This window comes from Gavialis gangeticus, unplaced genomic scaffold (genome assembly GCF_001723915.1).
Source record: "Gavialis gangeticus isolate Ggan-Ray unplaced genomic scaffold, GavGan_comp1, whole genome shotgun sequence".
In the NCBI taxonomy this organism is placed as follows: domain Eukaryota; kingdom Metazoa; phylum Chordata; order Crocodylia; family Gavialidae; genus Gavialis; species Gavialis gangeticus.
This window is the reverse complement of record NW_017729004.1, coordinates 13300258-13317269: the sequence shown is the minus strand read 5'-3', so window position 1 is coordinate 13317269 and position 17012 is coordinate 13300258. Positions and strand designations below refer to the sequence as shown.

General features: G+C 44.2%; 1 protein-coding gene across 1 annotated transcript in view; it reads left to right on the top strand.

Moving 5' to 3' along the window:
• The window catches only part of ACVR2B (activin A receptor type 2B), a 146909-nt gene extending 129897 nt beyond the window's left edge, over positions 1-17012 (top strand). The window contains exons 7-11 of the mRNA XM_019508102.1: positions 215-363; positions 7439-7553; positions 9273-9411; positions 13490-13620; positions 16297-17012. Coding sequence (XP_019363647.1) covers positions 215-363; positions 7439-7553; positions 9273-9411; positions 13490-13620; positions 16297-16491 — 729 coding nt within the window. The 3' untranslated portion in view covers positions 16492-17012. The remainder of the gene's footprint in view (positions 1-214; positions 364-7438; positions 7554-9272; positions 9412-13489; positions 13621-16296) is intronic.

Sequence of the window (17012 nt, the reverse complement as noted above, 5' to 3'; positions counted from 1 at the left end):
CTGTTGGGGAATTAGAACCCCCCCCCTTTTTTTTTTTTTTTTTTACATAGAGCTTAAATATATATATATTTGCAAGTGGGCTTCTCCGTCAAATCAAGGTTCAGATTTCTCAAGCTCTCATTAAAACCTCTCTCTAAACTGATGAGTTGGCACATCTGTCACTTTTCAGGATCTGTAATTAAGTTCTAAGACTGTATGATGTCCTATTTCTCAGGGCTCTTTGACAGATTACCTGAAGGGGAATATTATCAGCTGGAATGAACTCTGCCATGTTGCAGAAACAATGGCCCGTGGACTGTCATACCTACATGAAGATGTCCCTTGGTGTAAAGGGGAAGGACACAAACCCGCCATCGCACACAGGTACTGCCTCTTTTCACGTTGTTCTTCAGCTAATCTTTCTGGTGCCATTAAAGGGTCTTTGGTTCTGTTTTAGGTGCTTATTGCTTAGTTCATAGGTCTATAACTTCCTTGAGGCTGTTTTGTTAAATAGAGCGGGTCTTGTTTTTTGTGGTGACATTTATCCCGAAAGGCTGCCAAATGCTGGGATTGCCTTGCTGAAGTGATAGGAAAGGGGTAGCTGGACAGGTAGCACCCAGTCCACTGAAGCCATTATGGGAGGAAGGAAAGGCCCGGCAAAAACAAAAATGGTTACTCTTCTTATCTATGGTTGCTTTTAAAGCACTCAAAGTCTGTCAGGAGCTTTGCTAAACTTGCAAGTGAGCCTGTGCCAAAGAGCTGCCAGTTTTAAGCATGGCATAGGTAAGGGATGTCAAACATAGAGCCTGTGGGCTTGTGGAGCTGCTGTGTCCTGCCCACCAGGCTACTAGACGGCCACCAGAAGTTGGCAGTGGGGCAGGGAGGGGATGACCAGGGGTCAGTGGCCAGTGGCAGAATCTGAGGCCCTTGGGCCCAGGTGAACATCACAGTTGGTGGCAGGAGGGCAAGCAAAGGCTGACGCAGCCCCGGTTGCCCTCTAGTTACTTTGCCTGTCACTACCACCGCAGCCCCAGCTCCAGCTCCTCGGCCCCTGGTCTCAACCTGTGTGCTTTGTGCTCTGTGCCAGTGCCACCGTGTGCCCATGCCTGAGCTGGAGCTGGCCCTGCATGCTCTGTGCTGCCACCACATGTCCCATACCAGAGCTGAAGCTGGAGCTGCGTGATCTGTGCTCCACGCTGGAGCCACTGCTACTGCTGTGCGTTCTGCGCTGGAGCTGCAACCCTGGCTTGAATTGTGTTGGCAGCAGCAATTCCAGCTCCAGTATGGGGCATGCAATACATGGTGGGAGCTGAACCTGGAACTGCTGCTGCTGTTGCCACTGGAGTCACCCCATGCGCTGGACTGGATTTGGCCTGCAAGCATCCCTGCAGTCCAAATCTAGCCCAGGGCAGGAAGTGAGTTTGAACTTTCCAAGGACTTTTTATCTTGCTGGGATCCTGTGACCCCTGCTGACTTCCCCTGGGGCAGGGGCCTGGACTCGATGATCTTCCGAGGTCCCTTCCAGCCCTAATGCCTGTAGAATCGATGAAACCTCCTGGTATAGGTGGTAGGGGCATGAGTGCAGGAGGGTGAGGCCTATTGTCAACATCAGCACAGGGGTAATTGCATTATCTTTCTTGCATGTCTTGGTGGTTGCGCATTGTTTCTAAAGTAAAGCTGTGGAGGCTATTGATTCTCTTCCTATAGGTATGGAAGAAGAGAGGAGAATTTCAGCGTGAATTTTAAGCTGGGCAGGATGCGGGGTAGTCCTTGGACATGCACCGCCAGCCCACTGCACTTGACATGGGCTTGAGTGAAAAAATGCAGTCCTGCTGCAGCAGCCTGTACCAGACTCAGTGGGGGTGTTTTTACATGTGAACAGCTTAAGTGTCTGTCACAGAAAGTGTTTTATGTTCAGTGAAGGTCCTCCAAGAAAACCCCCCGGTAGAATTCAGGGAACTTCTGAAAGAGCTCGCAGCTGCATTTGCACTGCTGGGGGGTGGTTGCGGGGAGGTGAGGGGGGATCAGCATCCCTGACACTTGCCCATGTGGAATAAATGCAGTGATTTATGTGCGAAATTCCTAGGGGTGGGGACAGGGGACATCCACACAAAGGTCCTGAAGCTGTGGACCGTGGTAATTAGTGTCACAATGCATCTTGTAAATGATAAAACGTGGAAAATCCTCAGCCCAAGTGTGTGAATTTACCAGATATTTGCCAAACAGGATTTCAGGGAGAAGGTGGATTCTCCTCTTTTAAAAATAAAATCAGTGACTGAGTGTGTATTAAAGTTCAGGGATATTTTTGATTAACACAGGATGGTGCTCTGTTAAGACGCGTGAATTTTCAGTTAGGTTTGCGTGAGCCACTGCTGGAAGAGGCTTCAGCCAACTCCTTAACTCCAGCCCACCAGTGGCCCTGGCACAAAGGGGGATTAAGGTTGCGTTTGTCATGATGATGGCTTGTCAGTGCTAAAGTGCCCCCTAGCGGAAATTTAACAGCATTGGTGTATAAATTGGTGACTTAAATGCAAAATCAATTTAGTTAGTCTTTAAGGTGCAAACCTGCTCTGTCTTAAATGCAAAGTACTGGCGTTTCCTAGTCTGCTACCCTCTGTCTTACTCTTGTACTTTCTTTAAAGTGATACATTGGTATGGAAGCAATCAGGACCTGTGGTAGAGGTGATATCTTTTATTATACCAGGTAGATTTTTGCAAAAAAAATTCTTTAAAGACTTGGTCTAATAAAACATACCACCTCTACCACGAGTCCAGGTTGCTTTTGTCCTCTAGACCAATATGGCTACAACCTGGAAACCTGACATATTGGTATGGATAGTTTTGTTTGTATTATGCCCCGAATAAATTGGAGCATCACTCTCTCTTGGTTACCCCTTCTAGGACATTCGGCCGCTCAGTGGGAGTCCATTGTGAATGACGTTAAACTTTGGGCACAGTCTTTGAGCACAGACCATATTTGGACTGCAGATCACTGAGGTCACCTAACAATTTAGACTTGGTGGAGAAAGGGAACAAGAAAATAAGTATTGTGTGTCCAGTTGAGTTAATGGCTGTTCGGTTGTGGGACAGCCCAGTGGCAGTGCAGGGGCGTGGAACCCACAGAACAGCCCTGTGCCATCGGGCTGTTTGCTGACTTTTTACTGACTGTCAGGTAGTTTTAAAGTGATGCCCCTTCAGGGTTCAGCCACTGTTTTGCAAAAGTCCACTAGGTACTGTTCTAAACTGCATAATTTTTAGTTGTGGCCAGATACTTTGCTAAACCATTTTGAAAGGGGAGGAGTGAGGCTTACTGCTTTGAATCTTGCATCTTGAACCAATAAATGAACTGGGCTGTCTACTTTTGCACTAGTATAGTGGAGCCAAACCACTGTACTTTACTTTACTTTCATAGTTTCTAGCATAGTTTCTAAACCTAACAGGTTTAAAGTTGCAGCTTTCACTTGCACTGTAACTCATCTGTCCATTTTATCACCTGTAAAGTGCTATAATTTTGAAGTGCCCTAAGTGTTCATCTCTCCACACCTTCCCCAAGTTCCCTGAACAGAGGTGTTTCTGTCATTAAGCATGCGCTATTTTTGTATTTGTGGGAATGCTGCTACATCATGGGACCAGCCTCTAAGTTAGCTGTCAGCTGAATGGCATTTGTGTAAATAGTACCATAGCATCGAATACAAATACTGCACAGCTGAGCTGTGTTCTTAGAAATGCCACTGATCTGAGCCCTTGGGGGCAGTGTTTAGGTTTTTTGGGTTAGTACTTCAGCATTGAGTGTAGTGGGGTATCACATAAGAGTGGGAAGCAGCAATGGGACTCGGTAGGGAAAGGAGAAGGCAAGTTTACAGGCATTTATGAGCTGACTGCTGTTTTATTGTGGCTGTTTGAGCTCTTGGATCACAATTGTCTGGTGCTGATTTATTTTAAACTTGCATTTAATTTGATAGGAGCAGGCAGTAAAATCAAGTTTTAAAATCTTTATCATTTCTTGATTGCCAGTGGTTTCTGGGATGTATGTGGATGTGAACAGCATTGTGTAAGACAGTTTTTTTCCTTTCCCTCTCATATTATTGCCTGCTAATGATCAAATGGACAGTTCAAATTTAAATGGGAGACAGCTGATAGCTGGTGTGGGAGTGGTTCGGGTTATTGATCATTGATGTTCTTCACAGCTTGATAGTTTGGCTTCCCTGTATGTGCACAAGGAGAATGTGATACGCTCCTTTGGGCCTAATGTATGTAGACATGCAAATGGTTGTAAAAGCAGATAATTATTTTTGCTTTAACAAGGTAGAGTATGTGTATCATGGTTTAGTGCATATCTGACAAACTATATTTCCTGCTGAATAAGGTTGTGGTTCAGCAAGAAGGAAAGGGAACTAAGAAAGTGCTGGACTGAAGCACTCTTTCCATTTGAGCGGTGCGTGCTATGATGGCAACTCCTCGCAGCACTGGTAATTTAGGGATATGTGTACAACTTGGGCATTCATGTTTGGCATCAGGAGCTCTTCCCATGTCTGTGTCCAATTCCAAACCTCATTTTCATCATGGGGCTGGTCCGTGCCACCTCTTCTCATCATATCTCCATCTTGAACTGGTATCCTGAGGCTGGTGACCCTAGGCTAGCAGCAGAGCATGCAGAAACTCTGGCGGAGGCTCCTGAAGTCAATGAGTCCAGAAGAACCAGTCCACCAGGCACCTGATTGCCCAGCAGGAAGGTTTGAGGCTGACCAGGTGTCACCTGGCAGAGAGGCATGGATTGGCCAGGTGTGCTCAGCACAGCATGTTTTTTTCTTTCTGAAACCAGGAGAGGGTTGCATACTCTAGGGGTAGAGGGGTGAATCCAGTGCAATTATTCGAGAGCTGTGAGGAAAGGGCAACAGGGGTGCAGGCATGTGTTTTACCTTGCTCTTTATATCCTGTTTGCTGTCTGAAGTAGAGTGAGCGTTTTTATAAACCCTTCTGCAAAGTCTCTGCATTACTTGCTACCTCTATTGCATGCCCTTGACCTACTGGGGGAGGGTCTGCTTAAGCTTACTGATGAGATGAGTATTGATGCTAGGAGCTTAAGGTGCCTGGCTTTTGGGGTCCTGCTCCAGAAGTCCCACTAGAGACTGGGTCAAGACCCCCACTGTGTGTATTCACACAGTATTCAGGAGCTGTGACCGCTCCACCAGCTTCACGCTGGTACAGTGGAATAAGCCACTTCCCTCCTGAACCATTTAGCATCCAGCTTTGCACGTTGCTGTAGGAAGGCAGAGCGTTTCCTTTCCCCAGGTAGGAGGTTGGGTGACCCAGCCTTGCTGTACATGTGGCCCTTGCCAGGTGACACCGGGAGGTGTGGCAGCTCCCGTGTTTGTCCTAGCACTTCCTCTCTTCCCAAAGCATTTTGACAAGTCACTTTAGTGTAGGATAGTTGTCTGCCCTTGTTATGTTGTGTAGGCCCTGCAATGAGCAGGGTCGCTGAATGAATTGATGATAGGGAAATTATAAGGCTGAGCTTACAGGGCATTGCCATCTGCTGTCCAAGGTCTGTAATTTAATTATAGTCGCAAACATCCCTTTTCAGATAACAACACAGAAAGTACTTGCATGAACTGGAGTGATTCCAGGGACTATGTGGAGCAATGTTTTGGGTTATGTCTTAGTTAGGGCAGTAGCCCAGGCCTACTAAATCAGGCCTCTTTGGAAGTTAGCTGATATCAACTGAACTCAGCTCACCCTGTCTACAGGATTCAATAGATTTTTGTCTTGGTGATCTATTCTGTTTAATTTTGTAGCTCCCGGACCGGAGAGATTGGCTTTCCTAGGTGTCTTGACCACTAATCGTTGACAAGAATCCAAATTCCCTTTGAAGCTGTATCTTACGGATTGTGTAGCATTTCATTCAAAAATCTTTCACTGCTTTGTCCTTACCTTGATTTTAAAATAAGTCCGTAAGCAAGGGTATCACTGTGTCTGCAGCAGGGGTAGGAATGCCCAAGCTACCTTTGCACTGGCTAACTTCAGGTATGCCCAGCAGTGTAGCTCCAGCAGCAGGGAGCTCAGTACAAACTGCAAAATATGCCCAAGCTGACCCTATCCATTTAGATGAGTATTTACCCAGTTTCCAGGGCAGATTCAGCAGCCTGTTCCAAGTCGCATGGGGCTGCTGGCAGTATCTGGGCTTGCCAACTTAAAGCCAGCTAGCTCAGACTACATATTCCCAGGAATCAGGAATACAGCGAGTACATGGGCTGGGAGTAAGAATTGGTTGTTTATAACATGCAAGCAACTGGGAATTCAGGAAAAGTGGATTTGTAGGTTCTCTTTTGAGGAAAAGCTGCAGTCAGATTTGCTGAGTCACTTGTGTGTTAAAGCCCAGTATATACCAAAGGAGAAAGGAGTGGTCTTGAGTGATCACTGCAGAGCCACTTTATTATACAGCCTTTTGTTGCACCTGCCTGCACTCTTCCCCCTTTTTTCAAACCCCTCTCAGAGGGACTAGGGGCCAGGGAGTGCTCCCACTGGTGTGAAATACTGGCTATTGCCTCTCATATTTGTATGAAATATAACATTTTTGCAGAGCTTTAACAGCCCTCACTTTGGGCAAGGTACCTGTCCTTGTGTGCTTTGCAGGGGCATGGGGAAGAGAGGAGGAGGAGGGAATATGCCTGTATACGTGGTATGCGGGGCTGTATCAGTTTCTGTTATTGTGATCCCTTCAGTTCAGCCCCTGCCCTCTCCTTGTTTTCCTTATCCTCCTTTGATTCTTTTCTAAAATAATCCTTCCTTCCCTGGTTTTTTTGCTTCTGCTGCTCCTCTCCCCTTCTGGTTCCTTAAGCTGTGATAAACCCGGTGTGACCGCTGTCCACTTAGGAACAGGTTGGGTACTCCAGACCCAAGCCTTCTATATGGCAGGGGAGGGGGAGTGAATGAAGGGGGGAAAAGAAGGAAGCCTTTGATTGGAGGACCAAGGACTCAAAGTGGCACTACTGCAGACACATAGCTGCCCATCCTGTTAAAGAAGGGTGAACTCGCTTTCAGTACAAGGCCCAGAACCTGTGACCTGGGCCTCGTCCTGTGCAGTGCATGAAACTCTTCAGCTTGGTGTTTGCAGGAGGGGTTGTGATACCGCTCCCAATACCGCATGTTCGTCTGGCTGTGGTTTGGGTTCTGGGAGATGGGAGTATTCTCTAAAAGTGGTGAAAAGGAAAGGTATGGTGAAAGGGAAAGAGTTATGTTAAATACGCCAGTAAATTTGGCTTCAGCTTGTTGATTTCTTTCATCGATCAAATTGGATCCCAAGCTAAAACGTGTCTTGAGTGTATTTTGCCCGTGGTGGATAAGGGAGCTCGTCTTGTGCTAGGCAGTTAAATCAATCCAGTTTTAACCTGGTATATTTAAAAGTGATGGCTTTGTGCCACCTGAAACCCACCCACACACGCTTTCTGCCTGTCTACAGGGACTTCAAGAGCAAAAATGTGTTGCTGAAGAATGACTTAACAGCAGTTCTAGCTGACTTTGGACTGGCCGTACGGTTTGAACCTGGAAAACCCCCAGGGGATACCCACGGGCAGGTAATTATTTTCTTTTCTTTAAAGAGTTGTTGGGCTTCCCACATCTGGGCACATTTCCTGATGTGTGTGGGTAGCATTTTCATAAATGGAGGAGAAAGGGGATGGTTACTGGGGGACAGGAGATTGCAGGAGTGCTTGATCCTGACTAATTTGCAAGGTTATCGACACTAAATCTCTCTTTAGGCACTGGTTTTAAATGAGCTGTATTGGAAGCATTTGACCAAAGAGCAGAAGTTGGGGTAAATGTGGAGCAAGGTCTAGACCCAGTTTGACATTTGTGTCATCACTACCACATGCAGGTGTTTCAAATTTAATTCCATTTAAATTATTGGTTGCAAGAAACAAAAGGTCTTGCATTCTTGATAGTGGCACAAGATCTTAAATTTCCTGTACTGTGAGATGCTTTCTACCTGCTGTTTTTAAGGTAATGTGGCTCCACTAGTAGCTTTTAATCTGCTGTTGCAGAGGAAAGCAGCTAGTTTGCCTTTCCGGTAGCATTCATCATCAGTTGTGCAGTGCTGCATAGTGAGGAGGTGGAGTCCATCTTGACCCCAGGAGATAATCGGCTTATACCATGCAATGTGAGATTTGATCAATCTTTATTGTTTTAGCATCAAATATTAATAGTTGCAAAATTATTCAATTATTTTTTAAAATTCAGCCATTGTAGCTGCCTGCCTGACCTTTTGCAGCAATAAATCTTGTAAGCATGCTGCATAAAAAAAAATTTCTACAGTTTTATTGGTTATAAATTTGATGCCTTTTAAATTTCAACGAATGACCCCTGGTTCTCATGTACCCAGTGAGTATAAAGAAGGAACCAATAATTTTACTTTTTATACCCTTAATATTTTTGAATGTGCTATACAAATCCTCTCTACTACTTTGTCTTTGTCCCAGAAGGGAGTCGTGGCAGTTACCAGTGCCAGTGGAAATCCAGCCACAGCTTTGACCATTTTTGTTACCCTTCCCTGGATTTGTAGGCTACTCCTTCTGCACCTTGTATTTAGTATTTGCCCCACAGTCGGGCATTGCTAAGAGGAGTAGTTTGTCACAGACTTCCCAAGAAAGGCTGAATTCCAGCACTGAATTGGGTGATATTCTGATTTACTCTAGTCTCTTTCTTTTCCCACCAGTGCTACTGCTTTTGGAGGTGGTGGGGGAGGTCCACTGCACACACCCACCATGTGGGTTTGCAGCTCTTTTATGTACGGCTGGAGCTGCCTTCCCAGGGTTATAGATTGCCTCTCTTCAGAACACGGTTAAGAGTGTTAAACCATTTCTAATTCACCAGTCTTCCATTCTTTTGTAAACTTGAGCCATCAGATGCAATCAAATAACAGGGCCTAACTAGAGCTTAGGATGTTTCAAGTCTCTCCAGAAATGACTTTATGTGCGGGTATGTGCTAGGATGGCTGGAGAAACAATTTCAGCCATGGTTGTCTTAGCTCATTGCATTTAGTTCAGTGAATAATAATGATCTAAATGAGTATCATATGCATGCACATGCAGTAAGGGGTCTGTGCTTTACAACTGTTTTGCATGAGCGCTATTTCTCATTTCCATGAGGAATAGCGCCAAAAAGAGCTTTTGTTTGAAGCCAACTTAGCAGAACTAGCCTTGTAGTTGGCAGAGCCGCTGCAGTTCATACAAACCCACCTATCTCTTGATTTGGCCAAGACAAAATTTCACTTGATTCTGTTTTCTCTCTCTGCATAGGTGGGAACAAGGAGGTACATGGCTCCTGAGGTGCTAGAGGGGGCAATCAACTTCCAGCGAGATGCCTTCCTGAGAATAGACATGTATGCAATGGGACTAGTATTGTGGGAGCTAGTCTCCAGGTGCAAAGCAGTCGATGGTAAGTGTAAAGTTCCCCTTATCTCTGTGGATAACTCTGCTACAGTAGAGCCATTTCGTCCGGAGAATAGTGATGGCTTTGTGGAGTTAATGACATGCTCTTTTTCATGGATTTCTTTTTTAATACAATACAAACATGAGAAAAAACTTATAACAACTGTACATGTCAATGATGAGCATTCAGCAGTAAAAGGAAGAAAGAAAGGAGGAAAAGAGTGGGATGGAAAAGAAGTGTGCAATGAGCAACACTCTAGCTATCAAAACACTCCAAGAATTTTTTTTCCAAATTGTACTAAATTTTTCAAAGCAGTTAAACTTGTTAAACATGACTCTCTCCATAGGTGCCAGCTGTGCCATCTTGTTGTACCTGATTTTAACTTTTGAAGATGTCCTACTTTTCCAGGGCAGCATTTATAAGCCTGCATGTTACTATCAAGGCCTACTGCAAGAACGCTAACTCAGAAGGAAGGGTTCAGTTTGAATTCCTTGGGGACAGACCCAAGAATATGCATATTTGCCAAAGGTATCAATGCTGTGTTCCAAACCACAGTAACTCTCATTACAATTTCTTTCCAAAAAGAGCTAATAGTAAGACATGGCCAAAACATGTGACAAAGCATTGCCTACAATGCATCACATTTCCAATGTGAATCTATCGACCCCATATTTAAGTTTTTAAGTTTAGAGGGAGCCCAGTGCAGACAAAAGATGATCTTCTGTTGTATAAAACTAAGCCTAAGATCAGTTGCCGATGCTTGAATATTGTAAATTGCTGATTTCTACCTGGGTTCTGGATATCTAAGTTTCTATTCCACTGCATTCTTAAATAGTTTTTATCAGGTCCGTTAAGTGACATTTTATATGCATAGAAAGATGGCATAGAATGGGAAAGAGAAGCAGATTTCAAGGCAAAAATAATGTATTTGGAGTGATGGCATGTTCTTATTAAGCAGCGAATCTGTTTTTGAAAACAGACCGTTATTCCCCCTGGATTTTGCAGTGTTTAAGTGTCCAAGTATGTTACTAATATACCAATTATTGCAAAATGGTTGGGAGCCCGCTATGGGGGTGGAGGAAGGAGAGAACAGTTCCTCAGTTGACAGTGGGGCTTCTTTCAGAGCGTTCAGTATGCTCCGTGCAGCATGCATCTGCTGCCAGTGAAAGGGAGTCTCATGTTTTGTCAGAACCTACTTGCTTTCACTTAAGTTCAGAGCTTGCTTAGGTCTCAGAAGAAAGACGTGCTGGGGCTGACATAGCTGTCCTAGCCCCTGTAGACTTTATGATGATGCTGTCCAAATTGCAAGAACGAAACCCTAAACACTTCAATTAAAAAAAAAAAAAAAAAAAGTAAAATCAAAGCCTTTAGGAACTAAGGACTGCCCCCTGCTATCACAGAAACTAAGGCCTTTAATCCTGTGCATAAAAATATGAGGTTTCATCTCAAAACTGGCCAAGGTTGATTGCATTGCCCCTGTTGCTGCCTTCGGTAGCTCCTTTCTGAAGCCTTGATTCTCTGGTGGTTAGCCACTAGAGTTTGCTGCCCTGGCATCCCTGGGCTTTTCCTTAACGTTCCCTCAACAAAATAGTGCTTGAAACTGTGGTATCTATCCCACATGCTGCCGAAGGTGCACCATGTGCTGTTAGTACAGTTGGTCTTGAATGACAGGGTTGCTGTGTTTAGGAGGTTGCCTGATGTTGTCAGAACTCAGGTAGATGCAGAAGCATCATTTTGTTTCTGTCGGCTTCAAGTCTGACTTGAAATTCTGAACTTTTGGGATTGAATCAGGCAATGGACAGTCCAGTCCTTAAGGTGCTTATTACTCAATATTATTGCTGGTTTGCATTACAGTAGCATTTAGAAACCCCATTGTAACTGGGGTGTTTGATCATATACTTTAAATAGAGCTTATTGTCTATACCAGGACATGGGAAGAGCAGCAGGAGGAGAGTGGTACCATGGAGGTGAAAGAGGCCATTAAAAGAGACCTTGTACAACACTCATTGAAGTCAACAGGAAGGCTTCCTTTGACTTGAGTGGGAGCTGCATTGAACACAAAGAGCAGTTCCGCTTCTGAAGGGTCTTTGTATAGACAGAGCTTTCTTGCTCAGCACACTGGTTGCATAAAGCCAGTGTCATGTCTGCTGTGCCAAATGTGTTTAGTCTTGTGGATGGCAGAACCTCTACAGCAATGGGAAGTTGACCTGAATTGTAATGATTCACCCTGCAGCAACAAAGCTTTGGACTGCCAGTTAAAGACAGTGGGATGCACATGCATAATGTGGGGTAGCAGGACCTGTAACTGCTGGAGGTATACATACCAGCAATAACCCTGCTCAGCTCACGAATCCAGGTTGAACGTACAAGGCTGGCAGTTGGAGAGACCCCCCACGCCCCCAATATTGCAGCTTGTCAAGTAAGAATATTTTATATGGAAGTAATTGATACCCAATAAGCAATATATCTTGCAACACCTTCAGGCTTACTGCAATGACCCTCTTAATTGGCCTGTCCTTAAAGGCTCTTCTCACTAAGTCTGTTCAGATTTAGTGAGTTCATCTGTGGACTGGCTTCCCATGCATTTCCAGGTACATTTTGACCCTCAGTTTGGGGTTTTGGGTGTTTGCTGAAATCCAGGACACTGTTAATTGAAGCTGTTCTCAACCAAGCAAAAATACCCTATTGCGTTTTTATTAGCATTGTTCTTATATCTGTTGAGCTGGATTGTACTTTGACCAGAAAGTTTGGGCTTGTTTCAGTCATGCTACCACATGAGCAGGAAAAACAAAACAATTGAACTGTTCTTCAGAATATTTTAACACTGCGTTCTTGAGGTCCAGCAGTTCTTGTTCAGATAAAATCACCCCACTCTTGTTTTTATGTTAGTTTGAACAAACCTGCTTGAAAGTCACCATTTGATGCTGAGAAACAATGAGACTTATCTGAGAACCCTAAAGCAACCCCATCATTTTAAATGGGCTGTCATGTGTCGGAGTACAAGCAAGCACGACACAACACCAAATGATGTTTCAATAAACCCAAGTTCTAGGTGTAGTCTGGAACCTGTGTTGCATCTTTCAACAATTTTCATGTGGTCCAGGTCATTCTAGATCCATGCTTGGCAGCGTTCTCCTCCTGCACTTGCAGGTAGGAACAGTCAGTAGCATGCTTTAGCTGTCCTTTTACACTGTTAACTCGGGAATGGTACACAGGTATTTTTCATGTTGTGGTTGCCTACATGTTAAAAGTGGACTTGACCCAGATAAGTTTCTCCAGATGCTGTGCTCCAAAGCAGCTTCCAAATTGTGAGGCCCTAATACATGGCTCAACATTATGGGTTAATCTTAGCCATATTTAGCTGTAACGTATTCCTGCATTCTGGCTTGGGTTATTAGTGTAAAGGTCCATCAAAACCCTGAAAAAAGAATTGCAAGAACTTGCTGTTCATTGCAAGATGTGGCTTCCTGTGAAGATGTCCTCCTTCCAACAAGGATAACAGCACAACTGCGTGGCAGCTACATACTAAGTATGAATTCCTTAACCAGCAATGGCTTTTATTGGAAAGTGCTTAGAACAACCTGGTGCAGTAATCAAAACCAGCCAGCTAAATGACGGCTGTATTGACTTAAGCCTATAAACAGGTGAGGTCATGAAAGAACCAGTGAAAAATATTTCATGGGTACTAGACCATAGAAATTAGTACCCAAAGCAAAATGTCTAGCAGTTTAAATATTTGCTGCCAGAAGAATAAATTCAAGATTTGATGAATAAGGGTTAATTCATTTAAACAAACAAAACCTCTCTAATTTCTAGTAGGAAAAGGACATTTGGACTGTTGTGGAAAAGTTGGGACTTGTAACAGACCCTTGATATGAAATTCAGGGATTGAAGCAGGTAACAGCAACCTTACTGTAGAGGAGCATAAATCATGTCTCTCTAGAAGGACACATGAAGCATGTTCACTGTTTATGCTTTGCTTTGCAGGTGTATGTTCTTGTTGCTGTGGAATTGCACCTCACAAAGTGAAGAGGCTTTCTGGAGTCCTTCTCTTTACTAATACCGTTCTCTCCATGCACCTCAGGTCCAGTGGATGAATATATGCTGCCTTTTGAAGAAGAAATTGGTCAGCACCCATCCCTTGAGGACCTGCAAGAAGTGGTAGTTCACAAGAAGATGCGCCCTGTTTTCAAAGATCACTGGCTGAAACACCCTGTATGTCCCTTGCTGTTAATGGTTTCAAATGTTTTTCCTAGTACTTAGAATTAGGGCAGTTGAGCAGTAACTGTTAAATTAGAACCAATTAAAATAGGGAAATTATCTTTCACAGTTTGGCAGAACACTGTTGTCTTGAGGCATAAACTAAACTGCAGATGAACTTCTGATGGGACTAATTTTCCAAAGAGCGCCCGCCAGTCCTGAGCATTTCTAAAAATCAGGCCCCAACTCCCTTGGCCGTCTCCCTTTGTAGCCAGCAGCACAGGGTTGGGTACAAGGACACTTGCAGTGTCCTTTCCCTTGGGCAGTTTAGCTGCTCTTTTAGTTTGATTGCGATTGGCTGTTTCACCTTCTGTTGCCATCATTAGAAATGGAACGCAAGCAAATATTTTGTGACTCTTTGCTACCATTAGAGTTATGTCGTAGCCATGATGGTCCAGAAATTATGCAAGAGGCAAGGATTTCCCTATGCAGAATGTTTTGCGTTCATAAGCTTGTCTAACTGTATCCCAGCTATGCAGTTGGGCCAGTAAAGTATCACCCATAGCCATCCTTGCCTCTTGCATTCGTTTGAGACCACATTTAGTATGGCAAGAGCATAGTAAATGCAGTAGCTATTTTTAAGCGAGGAGGGAAATTGATCCAGTCTACTATAGACATGTAAGTCTGATCTGAATAGCAGACAAGGCTTCAGAACAAATTTTGAGGGAAAGATTAATTAGATATAGAAACAAAGGGAGAATGGGATAAAGATGCAGCATGCGTTTATCAAAGGCGAGGCTATTATCCCTGATATAACTAATTGTTGATACAAAGGAAGTGCAGTAGATCCGTGCTCTGGTAAGAAGCTATGTATTTAAAGCCAAATCTGAACTAAATGAGAGTGTACTGATGAAATTTGCTGACAATAAAAACTGGGAGGGGTTGCAAACTCTTTGGAGGATAGGATTACAATTCAAAGGGGCCTTGGTAAATTGGAGAACTGGGCCGAACAGAGCAAAATGAAATTCAGCAAGGATCAATGTAAGATGCTACACATAGGGCACATCTACATGCGTGCCAGACTCTGCAGTTCTTACTGTGCAGTCATTTAGTACTTGGTTAAGCCACATGGGTTTTTTCCCATGCTACTGTGTAGTAGCAATGAGCTACTGTGCAGTAGTGTCGGTGTCACAGTTCATGCCTGCCAACACTACGTCACTGTAGCAATGAGCTACACGACATAGCTCGTTGCTATGGTGGCTTACCATAAGGAAGAAAGCAGGTGTACAAATAAGAATAGAGGAGAGGAGGGGAGTAGTCAGGCTGTAGCGCTGCTGAGGAGGATCTGGGGCTTATGGTAGGTTACACATTCAACATGAGTCAACTCTGTGACGTTGTTGTAAAAACCGCACGTGCCATTTTGGGTTGCATTACCAGAACGTTTGCGTGCATGACAGAAGAGTTGATGGGACCAACCGTTTTCATGATGGTGAAGTCTCAGTTGGAGAATATGTTGAGCCTTGGGCATTTATTGTAAGAAGGATGACGATAAACTGAGAAGGGTCCTAAGGTGAACAACAAATGATGAGGGTGGAAAGCAAGCTGTATGAGGAAAGACAGAAGGAAGTATCTGTGTTTAGTTTGGAGAAAATGAAGCTATAGTGGAAAAGGACATTGTGATAGCAGTCTTCAAATATTTGAAAGGCTGCCTGCCTTCTTATTCCATCATCAGAAGACTAGCTGTGCCAGTCTTAGGCAGATTCAGTGGTATGTAATTTTCCAAAAATTGGGGACATTAGTTGTTGGAATATGTGGCTAAATCTTGCTTATTCAGAATTCTAGGTAACTTGGGTTCAAATAATTGGAGGTTAGCAGTACTGGTGGTGGGGTGTTTAGCACAGTAGCTCTGTAGGATGAATACACAAATGAAGATGCATTTCATTAGGAATATGATAAAGTTATGGTGTTGGTAGCAGTACTACTGAATCGTATGATTTTATCCTCAATATCACAGTACTTGACTTTTCTGCCTCAAAGCCTTGAAACCTAGGTTGAAAACAGATGTCCTCTTTGGAGCATAATCAGCTGTGCCATAATATGCCATGGCAGACCTGAGCTTCTACAAGAATTTCTAACAGATGTTGCCAGTGCTGCCACCCTCCAGGGTCTGTCCCCTGTGCCTCCCAGGGCTTCAGGGGCCTGGTCCTGGGGAAAAAAGGCCCTGGGTGCTCTGCTCCAACTTGAGGCTTCTTACTTGCGGATGTGTGATAGGGCTCAGGGGAATCTCCCTACAAAGCACGGAGGGGGGAAGTCCTGCAGGATTTCTTTCTTCTGTGTTTGCAGACTGGATGCAGGAGAGTGCCTCCATAGGGGGATTCAAGTGAAGAGTGGGGAGCTCCCATAGGGGTCCCCCCCTATGCTGATACACTGCACCATGACTCTGAACATGGCAGCATGATAGGCATGCCAGGGCCCGGTGCCCTTTTCTCATTTTTCTCACCGTCACACCCCAGGTCAAGGCGCCATGTGCAAGAGAAGTGGGGGAAACCCTACTGGACTTCTCCCTTCCGTGCTTTGCAGGCGTGCAACACAGGCACACCTATTTGGAGGCGCCTCCTTGCTCCAGTATCAACAACATTTCAAAGAGAACCTGTCTGCTAAGTGTGCTTGTGTCTCCCAACTTCTCCGCAGGGTTTGGCGCAGCTGTGTGTGACAATTGAAGAATGCTGGGACCACGATGCAGAGGCCCGACTCTCAGCAGGCTGTGTCGAAGAGCGTATTTCTCAGATCCGCAAATCACTAAACGGCACTACCTCGGACTGCCTCGTTTCCATCGTGACGTCCGTCACAAATGTGGACTTGCCGCCCAAAGAGTCTAGTATCTAAGTCCTGGTTCGCTTTTTTTTTCCAGACTCAGTGGATTTAAAGAAAAAGCAAAAGTAAAAAAAAACAAAACAAAACAAAAACCCAACAAACACATGAATGCAGCTGCTATTTTATCTTGACTTTTTATTATTATTATTGTTATTATTATTATTTTTTTGGATCGGATCATTTTTACCAGCACATTGCTCTACTGTATTAAAAAAAAAAATGGACATCTCAGCAAGCATTCAGGCGCCGACTAATGAATGCAGAAAAGGTGCAGGTACCTCAGAACCTCAACAAACTCGCTTCAGTTTTTTTTTTATTCAGTTTTCTGGGTTTCTCTTTATTGGTCTGTCTTCTACACAGAGCATCTGTGACGTAAAGGAAAACCACCTACCATCTTAGAAAACACAATGCTGCAAACTTTGGAGAAAACTTAAGACTGTTACATAAGATTACACCTTCCTCAAAAGGATATTTTCCCCTGTTTTATTTTTCCCCCCCTTTCTTTCTTTCTTTTTTTTTTTTTTTTTTTTTTT